The sequence below is a fragment of the Scatophagus argus genome, chromosome 1 (assembly GCF_020382885.2).
Source record: "Scatophagus argus isolate fScaArg1 chromosome 1, fScaArg1.pri, whole genome shotgun sequence".
Taxonomy (NCBI): Eukaryota; Metazoa; Chordata; class Actinopteri; family Scatophagidae; genus Scatophagus; species Scatophagus argus.
The window spans coordinates 10,399,821-10,415,924 of NC_058493.1; the positions used below are offsets into that span (position 1 = coordinate 10,399,821).

Below are 16,104 nucleotides of genomic sequence, written 5' to 3' on the forward strand. Positions count from 1 at the left end.
ACTCACAAGGTCATAAGTGCTAGTGCTGCTGCTGTATTTCTGTGATTTCAAATATGAAACAAAGTCAAGGGAGTGGTGTGTTTGTGTGTGTGTGTGTGTGGTGGGGGGGATGAGTCACCCATCCCCCCCCCCACCTTGAAAGCTGGTGTGTTCAGCTTAAATATGTTGGAGAGGAAATGTGATGGTGTGTGTGATGATGAGGATTGTTATTGGAATCCATACCAAACAGCAGCACTGCGGGGTATTTGTCATTTTAACCACTCTGCTTTCAGTACGATGTCTTTTGTTGGTGGAAGTTTTTTGTCTAGCGTCTGTTGTTTTAAGCGGTCGTGATTAGTGTGGGCAAATGGTCTATGACAGTCTTTGAACTGGGTAACGCAGATTTGAACCCTCCCTCAGCAAATGGACACTCTGTTGAAGTGTTCGAATCCCTGCTGGCTTCTGGGAAGCTGTTCTTTACTTGACTCTGACCTCTGATTTTAAAGGAACTTAAGATCAGGCAAACCAAAAAAGGCTTTCAATGAATGTTGGTTCTAGTGGTGAAATAAACATTCAATTAATCTGTAGTACTTTTGTTGTTCTTTTTGTACTATCTGACATGTTGTAGACCAAAAAATCAATGCATTAATCATGAAACTTACTGAAAGTGCTAGCAGATTGTGCTGTTGTTGCATGTTCAGTGTTCTGCAAAATACCTTTCTGTTTCCAAAATATTCAAGAATTTTTATTTATTTGGTTGTTTGTTTGTGTATTGCCAGAGAAAATGTGTCTTTTTGATAGTAATGGTGGCTTTAAATAAATTAAATTGGCCTTGAAACCATATAAAACATGCTGGTCCGACATACAGTGTTATCAGAGTTTAATCTATAATGAAAGTAACTGTTATTTGCAGCCTTATCTATATAGTAAATCTAAGACACATAAGGGGTGCTGCCTGGTTGAGCTCTCTTTCAGCAAACTTAACAAGTGTTGGGTCCTCTTAAGGATCTCCTGGGTGTAAAAATATAAACAACCTCCAAATAAAATCCAAGTAGATTTTGCGTGAGGCCATTAAACCCGTTTCCACTGCCAGCACGTCATGGCTTGCAGCCAACCATAAATTTGGCTTTCTGATTCCTTAAGAATCCTGTTGGGTGTGAAATAGTTTTAATTACAAAAGGATTGGGGGGTGGGCTTGGAAGTACAGATCAGTGTTTCAGGGAAACATTAAGTTAGTTTCTAGTTTGAATGGTACAGTCTGTTTCAGAAGTCAGCCTCTGATTTCAGACCCCTCTCTGTGAGATTTCCCTCCACAGGGCTGGAAAACACTCTGTCCTTTGTTCGTTCAAGTCAGCCTTATAGAAGCTTATTGAGCAGCTATGAGCTGCTTGGTTAACATGCACACACAAACACACACAGCATCAGATTCAGTCTACGCTCCTGTCTGACCTGACTGTCAGTATTAGCAGAGGTGAGTCAGAGGTGAAGGCAGATTTTGTAGGTCTGAGAAAAAGGATGAAGCAAACAGTTGTGAACATCCATCCATCCTCTGTACCACTTTATCTATGCAAGGCCATGGGGGGCTGGAGCCTATCGCAGCTGATAACAGGTGAGAGGCAGGTTACATCCTGGACTGGTCAGTTGCAGTTGTGTGACACACACTTACACACACTCTCTTCTTGGGGCAATGTACACTTAACCTAATGTGCATGTTTGTGGAATTGAGGGAGGAAGCCGGAGTACCTGGAGAAAACCCACACAGGTACAGGGAGAACATGCACACAGAAGGGCTCAGACCCGGACTTGAACCTGTATCGCCCAAGAGGTGCTGAGTTTGAATGAAACAGTGCTGTGTAAATAAAAGCAGTTAGCAGTAAGATGTTCTCATGGAAATGGAAGTAAGGCGATGCTCCATTAGGTGACTCAGAGTTGGAAAAGCTATTCAACACACAGACTAGAGTTTCAAAAATAAATACTGTGTACTGTGTGTTGCTCGACCGCAACAAATGCATATGATTTATTTTTGGAGTTACTGGACTCTGCTGCAGTTTAGACGGCCATGACATGTCTGGTCAGTGAGTTTAGCTAGGCTCTGGTTGGTTGTGATGGGATGTCAGTCCTCAAGAGGAGCTGGCAATGAGACACTAATGAACTATGCTCACCAGGTTAAAGGGGCATTACAGTATTTTTTAATCTGGGCCCCATGTTTACATATTTGTTGTGCAAATGAGTCATACTTAAAATTTTGGAATTGGTCCAGTAGGTTGCCTCAGCAGCTGCAGTTGCTGCACCGTAATCCTTTGGGTGAGCTCGGACTTGTGTCAAAGCCACGTCCATTAAACGTGCTTGTTTGTGCCATCACTGTCTGCCAACATTATGGAAAGGATTCCTACACAGACGGACCTTTTTGTTAAAGAATAAAATCCTTTTTGTTTATCGCATTTTGAGGCACAAGTCTTGTTCAAGGAGAAGCCTTGGTCTTAAATCTTGCAGGAACAGTCTCAGAAATTGGGTGGCAAATAAAACATTTTTAGTGGCTGTAGTTTCGATGGTCGGAGTTGCCCAAAGGATTGCTTTGCTGTATTTGCAGCCACTGCTGCCGTGTTGTGGCTGACTGTATCTACTGGACCAATTTAAAAACTTTAGTATGAATCTTAAGTAAGTATCTTAAGTATGAATCATCACCAAAACACGTAAGCATAGGGTCCATGTTTTAAAATACCATAATTCTCCTTTAAGTCCTAATAAATAACTACAATGTCTTCTTGCCCATAATAACTTTCCTAAGCTGAAAAGTGCTGTGTGCATCAGGGATGGGAGAAAACAGGACCGAATCATATGGGTCAGAAACTAATGCTTGTGTCAAAACCTTCATGCGTGTTGCACATATGGCCACATGGCACTCTGTGATGTGAGAGCATGAGTATTGTCATGAACAGCTGATGGAAAGGAAAACACCTGTTGTTGCTTCACTTGTTGTTTTCAAAAGCACAGCATGCTTGACTGTTTGAATCCACAGAGAGAAGTGCATCAGGCTACATTTAATTTACACACATTTAAACACCTTTCATGTATAATTATTCCTAATTTTTAGCCATGCATGCAGCATGACTCCATTCAGAGATAGCACCGCTAGTTTGTCAGTCCATCACTTTGATCCGCACTGAAGTATCTCAACAACTGTCGCTTTGTTGTGAATTTTGGTTCAGATACTTCCCACAGACTTTGGTTAACCCTCAACGTTTCCTCTAGTGCCACCATGAAGTAGACATTTGCGGTTTTGAGTGAGATAGCTCAAAAACGGTTGGATGGATTGCCATGGAATTTGGTCAACATAGTCATATTTCCCCCTATTAATCGCGATTAATCATAATAGAGATGCTTTGTGTGCCGTAGCTGTCACCTCAACTCCATCCGGTGGTGAGGTTAACATTATCTAACATCAGTGGTTTATCTTTTTCTCCACAGCTGCAATTGAGAGCATGTGCATTAAATTACTGAGATAACCTGGTTAAAGTAATTGCGCAGTCATGTTGCGTATGCTCTGGCCATGTAGTCACTGCAGTCTTGTCCAACACAGACGGATACAACAAGGGCAAATGCACAGAGGAGAGCTGCTCGTGTATGGCCAAAGTAATGATTTTTGGCAGTTATGTTCTGTTTGACGGTGCAGCAATAATCTGTTGTGGTGATTTGAAACAAACCTTTAAGCATGTTATTTCAATGCTCCGTTTGTTTCAGCTTTTTAACTGGTATCTTAAAGTAAATGAAATGCGTCATTGTTACACAACACCCATATGGAGATACTAAGTTTGGAAACTAAAATTTTGCTTCATATTTGGATATTACTGAACTGTGCTCCTCTAAAACAAGACAACACTTTAATCATGGGAGCAAAACTCAGGTTTGCTGCTGTGTGCATCTATCAGACAGTTGTTTTTGTTTTTTTGCAGCCATGTCAGTGGTTTGTGGGAAAGTCCTGTTTTCTCTCTCTTGAGTCTGTCTGCCTTAAAACTCATGTGATCAAGGAAGAAGCCCCAGATGTTTGATAGACAGCAGGGATGGCCAGTCATCTGTCACAGGGCATGGGAGTGTAGGAAATGTTGGTGAACGCTGCTTGTGTCAGCGGACACAATGGGAAGGTTTCATTCACCAGCGAGTGCTGGAGCTCAGTGCTCGATCAGCCAGTGTCTGGTCTTGTGTTGTGTGTGGCTGGAGGTATCCAGAAAACCAGCAGACTTCCAACATGAGCTAGAGACTTGATGAAGAGACGAGATGAACCGAGAGTTGGAGTATATGTTTGTCCAAGTAAGTTTCTACTTCTTCTAAGCTTTCGGTGAAGTTCACCCTTCAGTTCATTTATTAAGTTGTTATGTATTTTAAGAAAAGCTTGTGAAATTGTTGAAGAAGATGGACAAATTAAATACTCTGATCCATTTAGGATAAAATACTTTCTCTATTTCACTGTTTGTGGTTCTTTGATAAGTGATCCATGAGTTCTGGTTTTGAATTTGGTACTTTGGTATCTCCAGTGTGCAACATGGAGCCCCTGTCCTGGCACGCCCTTCTTCTGTAGAGAAAACGTTATGTCACTGAAAGCAACAGGGCAGTAATATCTCCAGAGTAGCAACAATCTAGATTTTAGCCTGAGCTTAAGTTTTTGTATTGAAGTATAGGTAAGATCCTTGTTTCAGATTGTCATAATGTGAGAAGGATGTAGTTTGTAGAAACAAGACACAGAGTCTGGCTTTGCAGACTCAGGCACAACCTAGTTAGCAGGAATGAGAAGAAGTACCTCTGGCCAGCACCTAGATGATAATTCAGAATTTTAGTGCCCTATAGCTCTAGAGGCTATATAAATCATTTGATCCACTGGTTAACCGTTAGCTGTAACATATTGCATGTTTCAGAAAGTAAAGGAAAATGTTAGAAAACCAATGGTGAATGGTGTCTCTGAAGAGCTGGTTAGCTTATGGCTTTTTTTTTTTACTTATTGTATTGTATTGTATATGTTTTCCCAATTGTTAGAACTATTTTGGTGAAGGAAGAGACAAAAGCACAGCTGTGCGCTGATTCTCCTACCCTGACACAACATACAGAAGTGAACTACCATACTCCAAGAGTCAGCACTGACTGAACTAATGTGATTAGGTGCTGGGCAGCGTCACAGCTTCTTAGTAAGCGACTCTGATCTCTAGTAATCACTGTTCATTGGCACGCCAGTTGTGCCAAGTGTCTAGTTCGAGAACACCGTGAGGTGTAGGGAGACTAGCAGGGTTTCTCTCCAACCCAACTCTCCACCAGCACTGAGGTCTCTATCTTGGTGTCATGTCTGTCCAGCTAAGCAGAAAACCAGCAGATTCTCACATGAGTGGCATCATGTGACGAGGCCTCTGCAGTCTGGGACTCCATTGGCGGCTTTACTGAGAATATGTGAGCAGCAGAACAGTTTTTGCACACCACTGCAGCCATCTAGATAGTTGTTTCTGAAAGACTGTACTGTAAATCGTAACTGTAGACTCTATTTGAGGAGAGTTTATCTACATGGATCATGTATTGTGATGATGAGACTCTTTTGATCAGATATCACCTTTGTAGTTGCAATACTTAACAGTGTTTGACTGGTTCGTCTGGACATTGTCCAATTCACACACAGTCTCAGTACTGTAAAGTGAGCATGAAACAGTCTTTTCAGTCTTCAGTCAGCATACTCCCCGAAGGTTTAGTCACAAGGTTTGCTCTTTTGTTAATTGGAAAAGATGGCCCATTGACCAGTAAAGTTAAAGATCATAAGCGGATCATATTTAAGAACTCATTTTGCATGATTTCATGATAATTTTGTTCTAATGCAAAGAGTGACTCGCTTTTGTAAATCTTGCAGAACTCATGCAAATCAACAAGTTGAAATTTAAAACAAGTGGCCTTATGAGTATTCATTTAAGCCCTGCCAGAGTAAGTGTAAGCAGGAGAAAACCCTGAGAGTGCTGAGGGGAGTCACGGCAGGCCACGGTGTCTCCAGTCCAAGAGTGAAAGCTCAGAGCTCAGTAATTGCAAGGTGAAATCTCTCTAATCTGCTATTGACTTTGTGCAGATTTATAAACACCTCTCATGAATGCCCCTCCCTCCCTGCAGCCCTCCACCCCCAACTTACACACACACACACACGCTCATATCCATACAGTACATGTATTATAATGTGCACACACTCTCCCAGTGCCCTGTTTTCTGTGACCTTCAGAATGTTGCACACTCCATACATATTGTTGCTTGTGTTATTCCATATTTGTCTGCAGTGCAGGAGACTTAAGACTAATGGGTGTCATTTAACTTGTGTTAGCTGTAGCTGCATGTCATAGCAACCTGTAGCCATATGCGAATGTAATGAAATCTCGGTGAAGTTGACTGCAATAAGATTAGCTGTTGTTAAACCCCAGGTTAGCCTAATCAGGTCTTGATCCTTTGTCTCAGTTAAACCAGGATTAGCATCAGTCCAGCCCGGTACCTTCAAGAGCAGCCTCTCCCTGCTGTGAACTGACCTTCTGGACAGCCACTGTGAGGGGAAAGTGTGAACGACATCATTGTTTGTTTGTTGTTATTGAGACATTATGTCATTCAATACTTAATGTGTCAGAACCGAAAAACATGTCCATGAGAGTGCCTTGTAACTTGCTTTGTTGGTATTTTGAGTGAAATTGTTTTATTATTCTGCATTTTGGCAGAGAATGTTATCTCTGTCGTAGCACTGTTTAAAACAAAAAAAATAAATAAAATTACCAGACGGAAAGAGTGAGGGACTTTCAAAGGACTCCAGCTGGTGGCATTATGGGAAATGTAGGATCCAGTGTTTTTAGAGGCTCACCCAAACAAGGTCAGGATTTCTCAGTCACTGTAGCTGCGGTCATTTTTTTTAAATCTGTCTCTTTTGATTCTCCCAGCCATACAGAAGTGCAGTACTAAATTGCTATAGTATCCCTTTAATCTAGTGTATAACCAAATCAGAGGTCACTCGACTGAGTCTTCTCTTCCTTTTCCTGGTGTAAAAGAAAAGCAGTTAAACGTGTGCTCGGGGTGGGATCACACTGAATATTTTACCATTCATTTCAAATGAGAGCATCTCTCACTGACTGGATGCAGATTAGAAGTGAAAGAAGTTTTTACATTGTTTGTGTGAATTCTCTCCACGTTGTAATTCTGATCTGTTAACATAATACAAGTGGAATTTCTAGATTTACGCTTGTATCTTGGTCTTTGTCTTATCTAAACTTTTCTTGTACATTAAAAAGCAGCACACACTGATCACTTGGGAAGCATGTGACTCTCACATCAGTGCGACAACACCCAGCACCCCGAGGTAAAGAAAAACTACTGGAAATTAAATCCCTATAGATAAAATGTGTTCTCTCACTGACTGCTTGAGTTCCTAGGTGTCTCTACGTATACACTAACGCATGCGGTATATGTGGAACAAACTCAATGCAGAGACACTCTGGTCATGTGATTTCTGTTGTTACAGATGCACTGGCGGTCTTACTGCCCATAACACACCAGTCTGACCACCATCCATCTGACTGCCACGCAGACTTCATCTGACTCAGCACATTTTTCTCTCCAGCTTTCAGACTTTCCAGCTTCTGTTTCAGTGTGCGGCATTACGTCCTTGAAACATGAAACATGTAAATGTCTGTCAGTTTGTCTGTGTGTGTGTGTGTGTGTCTGTATATTTGGGGATTGTTTGAATTTCATCCATCTCTCCTGAACGCAGGAGAAGTTATTGATCTCTATATATGTTTAGCATCTGCAGCTGCATTATCTTGCTATCTTATGTTCTGTTATCCCATAAACTCTCTCTCTCTCTCTCACACACACACACACACACACACACAGGTACACTTCTTTGTGTGTGTATGTGTGTGCGTGTATTTTTGTTTTGGCCTAAGAGGTACGAAAAAAATATGAACTGTGCTGACTATTTGGTGTTCAGTTGCATTAGTATCCCTTTAATCTAGAGTGACGCTTGACACCTACTGACATGTGGAACAGATGTGTGTGTGTGCGAAAGTGTGAGAGAGGATGATTGTGAGGATCAGGAAGTGTGCACAGTAATGCAGTGATGTCTGTGAGGTGTGATGCTGCTCAGAACTCGCTGTTGCTATTTTAAGCCTCTGTCCTCCTCCTCCTCCTCCTCCTCCTCTCCTCCCTCCCCCCTCGCTCTCTCTTGTTGGTTGCTAGGAGGCTGTCTGATGGGACGGTCTCCTGTGGGGACCAAAAAGGTGAAACGACTAACAAAATGGTGGATTGGGAAGAGTGAGGCAGGCACAGAGGCTGTATTTGTCTAACTGTAAATTTAACACCTTAGCGAACAGTTTGCTAGTTTCTCATTTTGTTCCCTCTTAAGCTTTAAGCTGCTTAATATAATATTATTTCGCACTGTCCTGATAGTATATTATATTTTTGAATCAGCTTGTTTCAGCTCTTCAGTGAAGCTGTCTTACGTTTACACAAGGTGGAATATTTAAGCCTCCAGCGCCTCAGAGATGCATCATTGTGTCGGATGAAAATATCCTCAATGTGTTATGCATCATTTTGTTGATATTCTCCTCAAGTGTGGCCTGATACATTTGATATTTATAGTGTATATAGTATAGATATTTACAATCTGATATAAAGACCTGCTGGTTTGCACAGTGTTTGGCTGTAGAGCAGGGATTTGTAATGACTAAACAAAATGAAAGAGAAAGCAGTAAAATAGGTGAATTAATTTTCACTTTTAATTAATGCTTATCAATGTTACTGTTAATTAATTGCCTTAGGTCATAGTTTTCATTCTTTGTTTAAAAAAAACAGAGACTAGATGATATATTTATTCACCATTTGAGGGTCATACAACAATGAGTGGGCCAATAAAATGTTTATGAGACATTTGTATTGCTGTTGTTGTTTGACAAACTGTTTAGTGGCAACTGAAACTGCTTATTACATAAATTACCTTGAATTTAAAATGTTGGTTGGGTTGTTTTCATTTAATCCGTCGTAACTGGGGAGAAAACACGTCTCTAAATAACCGTTAAAATCAGGGATGTTTGACCATGTAGGTTGTTTGTGAAGGCTGTAAGTCAGGACACACACACACACACAGACACACTGTCTGTCTGTCTGCCTCAGTTAATGCTTTTCTTTTTCTTTCTTTGACCTCACTCACACAGCTCAGGAGCAACACAGCTCTCATTATCTCTAGAAAAATGAACCAGTAGTTGGTATTTGCTTATCACAGATATATTCGCATCTGTGTGTGTGTGTGTTTTAGGTGATAATTAACAACAAATTGCAGTGCGGAAATGCCAGTGCCATATGATCAAGGTAATTTAGACATCATTATTACACACTAAAACAGGAAGCGGACAAATTAACTGGTAAAATGTCAGTACACATTTCTTACCAAATATAAGGGAGATATTACGTAATTTTCAAATATCAGCACTGGACTCAAAAATCCAGTTTCACAGAATGATTCACAGAAATCTTATCAGTTTTTACTTGCCCCTTTTTTTTTTATTTATTTAGTAGGGGTTTTCAAAAAACAGCAAAGGCTCAAGTTAATTGTTTAATAATGTTTAACCTTATCTGTCTTGCTCTCAAATTTGCAGCAACCTGCACAACACATAGTCAAAGTTTCACCCACATCATCAAATGCACCCAACTGAGCTGTCTTTCCAGGACAGCTGAAATGTTTGCTTACGTCTCACCTCATAAATGTCTTACCCGCCGCCTTTTTGTCAGGGTGTTTTATGTGTCCTGGGCAAGCAGACCGTCTTCACTGTTGAGCCCTGCGCACCTGTTGACACCACTGTCCCTCTCTAAATGACTGTATTAGTCTGCATTTATGACACTGTATGCATTGCTTGATTTGAAATAGATATAGCATAAGTAAAAAGACTGAAGACTCTGTCCTCTTTCTCTTCCCTAACATGAAGAGAGTGAGAGATAGACAGAGGGAAGGCAGTGGGGTGTGTGTGATGATGTCATGATTCAGATGATCGGTAGTGAAGCAGCAGAAAAAATTGACCGGTTTCGCTCCTGTTGCGTCTCTCTCTACAATGAGGTTGTTGTGATGTTCAGTCTTCAACAAAGTATCATTCAGATACTGCATTTTAACAGTTGACTGTGTGTGTGTTCAGTGTTCACTAGTATCTCAAGCAAATGACACTCAGATAAGTGAAAATCCTTGTTTGTGCCGGGACATTAAGGGTGTCTGTGAGTCTTTGTTTTTAATCTTGGTGTGTCCTATATATGCTTTGAAAAGGAAAAGAAAACTGGAGATTATATGATACATTTCACACTTACACATTGATTGATTTACCTGATTGATCCTGCGCACATACACAACACATAAATGCAGGTGATGTGGATGAAAAACACGCCATCGTAATACAAAACCCACCAGAATCTGATCTGTTGAACCTTTTAAACCTCTTAACTTAATTTCCAACCACAACTGCATTCTTTAGTCATTATTGTCTTCAGCAACAGTTTGTTCCCACAACTTTACTGACCGTTATGAACCATGTGCTCATGACTGAGAAGATAAGGGCCCAGTGTTTTCTCTGAGGTCATCCTGTCTGTAGTTATAAGTAGAAAGGAAGTAAACGTTCCTGTCATCCTTAATGTAAAAGGGTTTGAGCTGAACTGAGGATGAGCCAGTGAGTCAGTATTATCTCCAAATAAGAATAATAATATTCACTCCAGCCTGCTTAAAAACAAGAGAAAGTGGGCTTATCTCATTGTGGCATTTAGAGATTTTGTAATTTTGAAAGATAAGATGTGTTTTTTTTTTTATTGACCCTGATGGTGTCAGCATAAATACTGAAGCTTTGAAGTCTTCCAAAAGATTTTGGTTTTGGATACTTATGTAATATGTCTGCAACCCTGGCCTTGGGCATAGTTTTGCATTTCTGAAGTACTACAGCATGCTTATCTAACTTTTCATTTTTCTGTTCTCCTGTTTTTCTGTCTCTCAGTGTGCTCGGGTGTGGATCCCCGATGCAGAGGAGGTGTGGAAGTCTGCTGAGCTGACCAAGGACTACAAAAATGGGGACGCCTCCCTGCAGCTCATGCTGGAGGATGGAACGGTGAGGATGAGTAGCGTGGGGAGTAATCAGTCTCTCTCTCTCTGCTCTTTTTGTTGCCTTCATTCTCTTTCTCTCTCTCTCTCTCTCTCTCTCTCTCTATTTCAAAGACACTTCATTGCTGGGTCTCATTAGCGGCCATTGGTTTTTACCATTAGCCTGCTCCACAAATGAGACCAGCTTGCAAAGATGCCCCAAGGAGCATTTTAAATGTATAGTAGCAAATTGAATGCCTCAGCTTAGAATGCAAACAGCCACCAGCTCACAGCAACAAGCACTTCTTTTGATTAATGCATGCTGCTAGGAAAACCATTTGCCATATTGCTGATGATGATTTACTAGCAAATGTAAATGAAGCAAGTAATGCACCGTTAATGTAGCTTCACGTAGTAAATGAAGCAGAATCAGTGCAGTTTTGGGGGTTAGCAGGATAAATTTGGCAGGAATGTTAGGCCATGAGCTAAGGCAAAAGTGATTTTTGGTGCCAATCCCACCCAGGTGGAGATCAAGGATTTATTTTTAAGTAGTGAAAGTTATTTGTGTAGCCAAATGTCACATACTGTGTCTCAGTGAGCTTTACAGGCCCACAGTGTCAGCATAGCAGGCGTTCTTATTTCTCATTTCACTGCATTGCTGATGCAGGATTTTATGCAGGTTTTTATGGTGACCTATGAAATACGGCACCCTGTCTGTCATTGTGAATTTTGCTGCTGATCCACATTGATGTGCACATTAAGATCCTCAATATTTTTCACACGTTAATTTTGACAAAATTTCATACAAATATTTAATAAGATAAAATGATGATGTGTCGAAGGTCAGCTTCACTGTTACATCACCTTTAAAGTATGGAGATTGTAGACATCTTCTTGATCATGTCCGTTTTTCATTAACTACACTATAATCAAAGTCTTCACTACATAATTTATATATACATATAGTATATCTGGACAGAGGTGGATGTAAACTACAAATTGACTGGTGCATATCGGCACAAGGCAGTAGTTTTAGTTGATTAATAAAATGTTACATTTACATAATTGCACAGCTTTGATGGCAATATGTTCTCTGTTTTTCTATAGGCAAAATAACACACTTAATTAGTCACTCAAACAGTCCGATTATTGAATTCATTCCTGATGTTGTTTGCTATAAGACTTCCTGTAACAGAAGGGGAATAAGTACATAAAATGTGAGGATGAAAATGTGCATGAAACATACAAGCTGAACTTTTATGCACAAAATTGAAAACAAGATTAGTACAATACAGTTTTGAACAAATACTGGTTTTGGTCCAGGGCCGTGGCAAATCAGTAGCCTGTCTCATGACATTTCTGAGAACATACGCATGAAATTTTGTATGAAGACTTTTAGTGGGAGTGGACATCTGTTATTTATCATTTAAACAATGGGTCCACCACTATCGGCCGCAGACAGCCAGACCTGGAAATCTGCAACATGTAAAGAACTTTACAGGTGTGCATCCAGCAGAAGTGTCTCAATGGATTTTATTACAGGACTTGATTTTAACCTAATGTTTGGGGACGAAGCATTCTCACTTTTGGCAATATAAAGAGCATTTTTCTCTCTCATTATTTGGTGAGTATAACCATGGTATGCTGGCATAGTAAAGACAACTGATAACAAAATCCAAAGATCACAGTTGTATTGTATCTTTACCAAAGCCACAGAAAGTACTTGTATCTTTTTAGCTGGCAGATGTAATCATAAACCAGAACACCTGAAAAATATTTTACTTTGAGCCTTGGACTGAGTTGGTTTACATTTTAATATATGATCTGTGGAAGATACACGTTCAGATCAAGATACACTGCTGCTGGAGAAGAGGGTCACTTTAATATGCATAATGTAAGCGAATAAGTTGCAGTCAGATTTGATTCACTAGCTGTTGTATGAATTTTTAGTGTCGTATCATATATCTCTGAACTAAACTCTCCTGTTTCATCTTCAGAACATTGAGCACAAACTGGACCCCAAGACGAAGAACCTGCCTTACCTGCGAAACCCTGACATCCTGGTGGGCGAGAATGACCTCACAGCGCTCAGCTACCTCCACGAGCCGGCCGTGCTGCACAACCTCAAGGTCCGCTTTGTCGACTCCAAGCTCATCTACACTTACTGCGGTAGGTGTCGCTTTAACCCTCTAATGGAGACCGACTTTATGTTGTCAGTGCTTTAGTAATTCCTACCTTGATGTTTATGACCTTCACCGAGCTCTTATACTGTAAGTGAGCCATTGTTTATTGTTTATCTGTTCAATATTTTAAAGGCTATATGCTATGCTTATCAACTTTTCACTGAAGAGCATAAAAACACATCATGAGAAATGTTTTATTTAGTGTTCCTCATTTTTCAGTCAGTTAGCCACTTTGCTCTTAAAACTCTTTGCTCTTGAGAATTTTAAAGTTTTGTTTTTGTTAAAAATATAACATAAAGAAAATATTGCAAACTGTATTTCATCCATATGCACACATGGTAGAATCCACTTTTTGTGTGGGCTTTAAGATATTCTTTTCTCCTCTGCTTGCAGTGCTGCATGTTTTCTTTTTCTTTTTTGAAGCAGCTTCACTTCCTGCCCCCTCAGCTTGTAAGGATGTATCTCAGTATGTTGTCAGTGTAACACTGAAGGTGAACTCACATCTTGCGTCTGTGCTCTGTGTCGTAGGAATCGTTCTGGTGGCCATCAACCCGTATGAGACCCTGCCAATCTACGGCACAGACATCATCAATGCCTACAGCGGTCAGAACATGGGAGACATGGACCCACATATCTTCGCTGTGGCAGAGGAGGCTTACAAACAGATGGCCAGGTGGGTGCGTGTGCGTGTTACCTGTGTGCTTTGGTCTTCGTCTCCTTGTTGCTCAGCCTTCCCTCTCTCTTCAGGGTTTGTAGGTCAAAGCTGAACCAGAAATAGGATCATGGTGGTCTCACTCTCTCTCTCTCTCTCTCTCTCTCTCTCTCTCTCACCCCCCTCTCCCTTCCTCCCCTCTGTGCTTGTAATCATAGACACATGTGCTGCTTTACTCTGCAGGATTTCTTTGCTCCCCCCTCTGGGTCAGAACATACAAATGCATGTTATGTGCTGCCCTCCCTCCTTCTCTCTCACACATTGCAGTGACCCTTCAGTATATTCTCTATGATTTACAGTTGCACTACTCCATGTGGGAGAGCTTCACATTTGTATGGCTGTACAATTAATTATTTTCATTAGCATATTAATTTATACTGAATATAACTATATTTTAATAAGATTTATTTTTGTAGCCTTCACAAATTTACAAAGTGCTTTACAGGAAAAAGGAAAAAAATGAATAAAATCAAATCCAGATCACATATTGTTAAAAGGAGAGGAATATGCAAGTGCAAAGATACAAGAAACATGTCATGTAGTCACAAGATTTACAGATGAAGTCTGCTGAACATAACTGGACAGTTTCCCACATGGTCCCAATCTAGTTTTGTCTTGCGGTCAAAACTGGGCTTCAGAATTACGCTGACAGTTGATATATAAATCCATATGTTGTTTTGTTTTTGTTCAATCTGTCAGGGATGAGAGGAACCAGTCGATCATTGTGAGTGGGGAGTCTGGAGCGGGAAAGACGGTATCAGCCAAATACGCCATGAGATACTTTGCCACTGTCAGCGGCTCTACCAGCGAGGCCAACATAGAGGAGAAAGTCTTGGCTTCCAACCCCATTATGGAGGTGAGGACTGGTGGCTGTCCGTTGAGACAGAGACACTATTTCCTACTGACGCTCGAAGAAACCCACAACATTTCTTATGTAACGATTATCATGCTTCATGATTTTTTTATGAGCATGTCTGTAATTTGTGCTTCTGTTTTCAATAACTCAGTATACTCATTGTTTAGATTTACAGTTTTTTCCCCTCACTCAGTCTGTGAAATCACTATATGGGACTTTTTTCAACTTAAAGTTACAGGTCAAAACACTAACATGAAATGCGATGTGGGTATGACAGACTGGAAAAAATGTGCTCCATACAACTCCTGCACATTTGTGCATTTGTGTTCAAAGTGAGAAAATCTTGCATCATGTTTTGTGACAGTTTGTGTATAGTCACTCATTTCTTTGGCTGCCGTTTATTCACTCTGTGGATTTGTGAATGATATGGGCTGAATGTCATGTTGTTTTTCCTGCCTCTCGTGCTTTCTTCTTCGCTGGCATTTACTAACTCCCTTCCCTTCAGTTTGTCCACCACACTCTGTGCCTTTTTGGCCTCAAGCTGATGTCTGCTGTGATAACACAGGTCTTATTTTTAACTGTATGTGTGTGAGTGTGTGTTTTGTCTTTCTTCCTGTAGAGTCATAAGGACGGGGGAGTTGGAGAGCTCTCCTGTGCCCATATGCCGCTCCCTCCTCTCCTCCTCCCCTCTTCCCCTCCTCCATCTCCATCCATCTCCCTCCATCCCCCACCCGGTCCGTTTTTTTCCAACCGCCCTGCTAACATCACTCTTGTCCTCCCAGCCACCACTTTCACCATGAGCCAATCACAGACGAGCTGACAGAATGAATAGAGAGCTTTCTTTTCCTTGCAGTGATGTCACTTCAGCCTCTAAGCCTGGATGCAGACTAGATGGTTGCATCAGCCTTTCCATGTGTCTGTCTGTGTGTGTGTGTGTGAGTGTGTGCATCTATAAGAGAGACTATTTGTGCATGGAGTTTATGTGTATTCGGCTGATGCAGGCAGAGATTGGAATACCTGCCATGCTGAAAGACCCCTTGTCTGCGGTGAAAGACTGTGTGTTTGGCCTAAACTCAGCAAGAACCTTCTGTGTGCATGCACACAATTTAACTGGCGTGTGGATAAGCTGCAGTGTGTGCACTGTGTGTATGTTTGTGTATACATACCCGTCTGCAGACAATCCCCTAGTAGGGTCATTGATAAATTGAACTAAGGTTGCTGACAGTGAATCAGTTTTCTGATGTGTAGTAGCTTATCAGAAAAAGACCACTGATAT

The 16,104-nt window shown here is 40.9% G+C and overlaps 1 protein-coding gene across 8 annotated transcripts in view; it reads left to right on the top strand.

Moving 5' to 3' along the window:
- myo5aa (myosin VAa) overlaps positions 1-16,104 on the top strand; it is a 47,139-nt gene that overhangs the window by 1,120 nt on the left and 29,915 nt on the right. For all 8 annotated transcript variants that reach the window (XM_046377871.1, XM_046378273.1, XM_046378105.1 and 5 more), the window contains exons 2-5: positions 10,995-11,105; positions 13,075-13,246; positions 13,789-13,933; positions 14,672-14,828. In XM_046377871.1, coding sequence (XP_046233827.1) covers positions 10,995-11,105; positions 13,075-13,246; positions 13,789-13,933; positions 14,672-14,828 — 585 coding nt within the window. The remainder of the gene's footprint in view (positions 1-10,994; positions 11,106-13,074; positions 13,247-13,788; positions 13,934-14,671; positions 14,829-16,104) is intronic.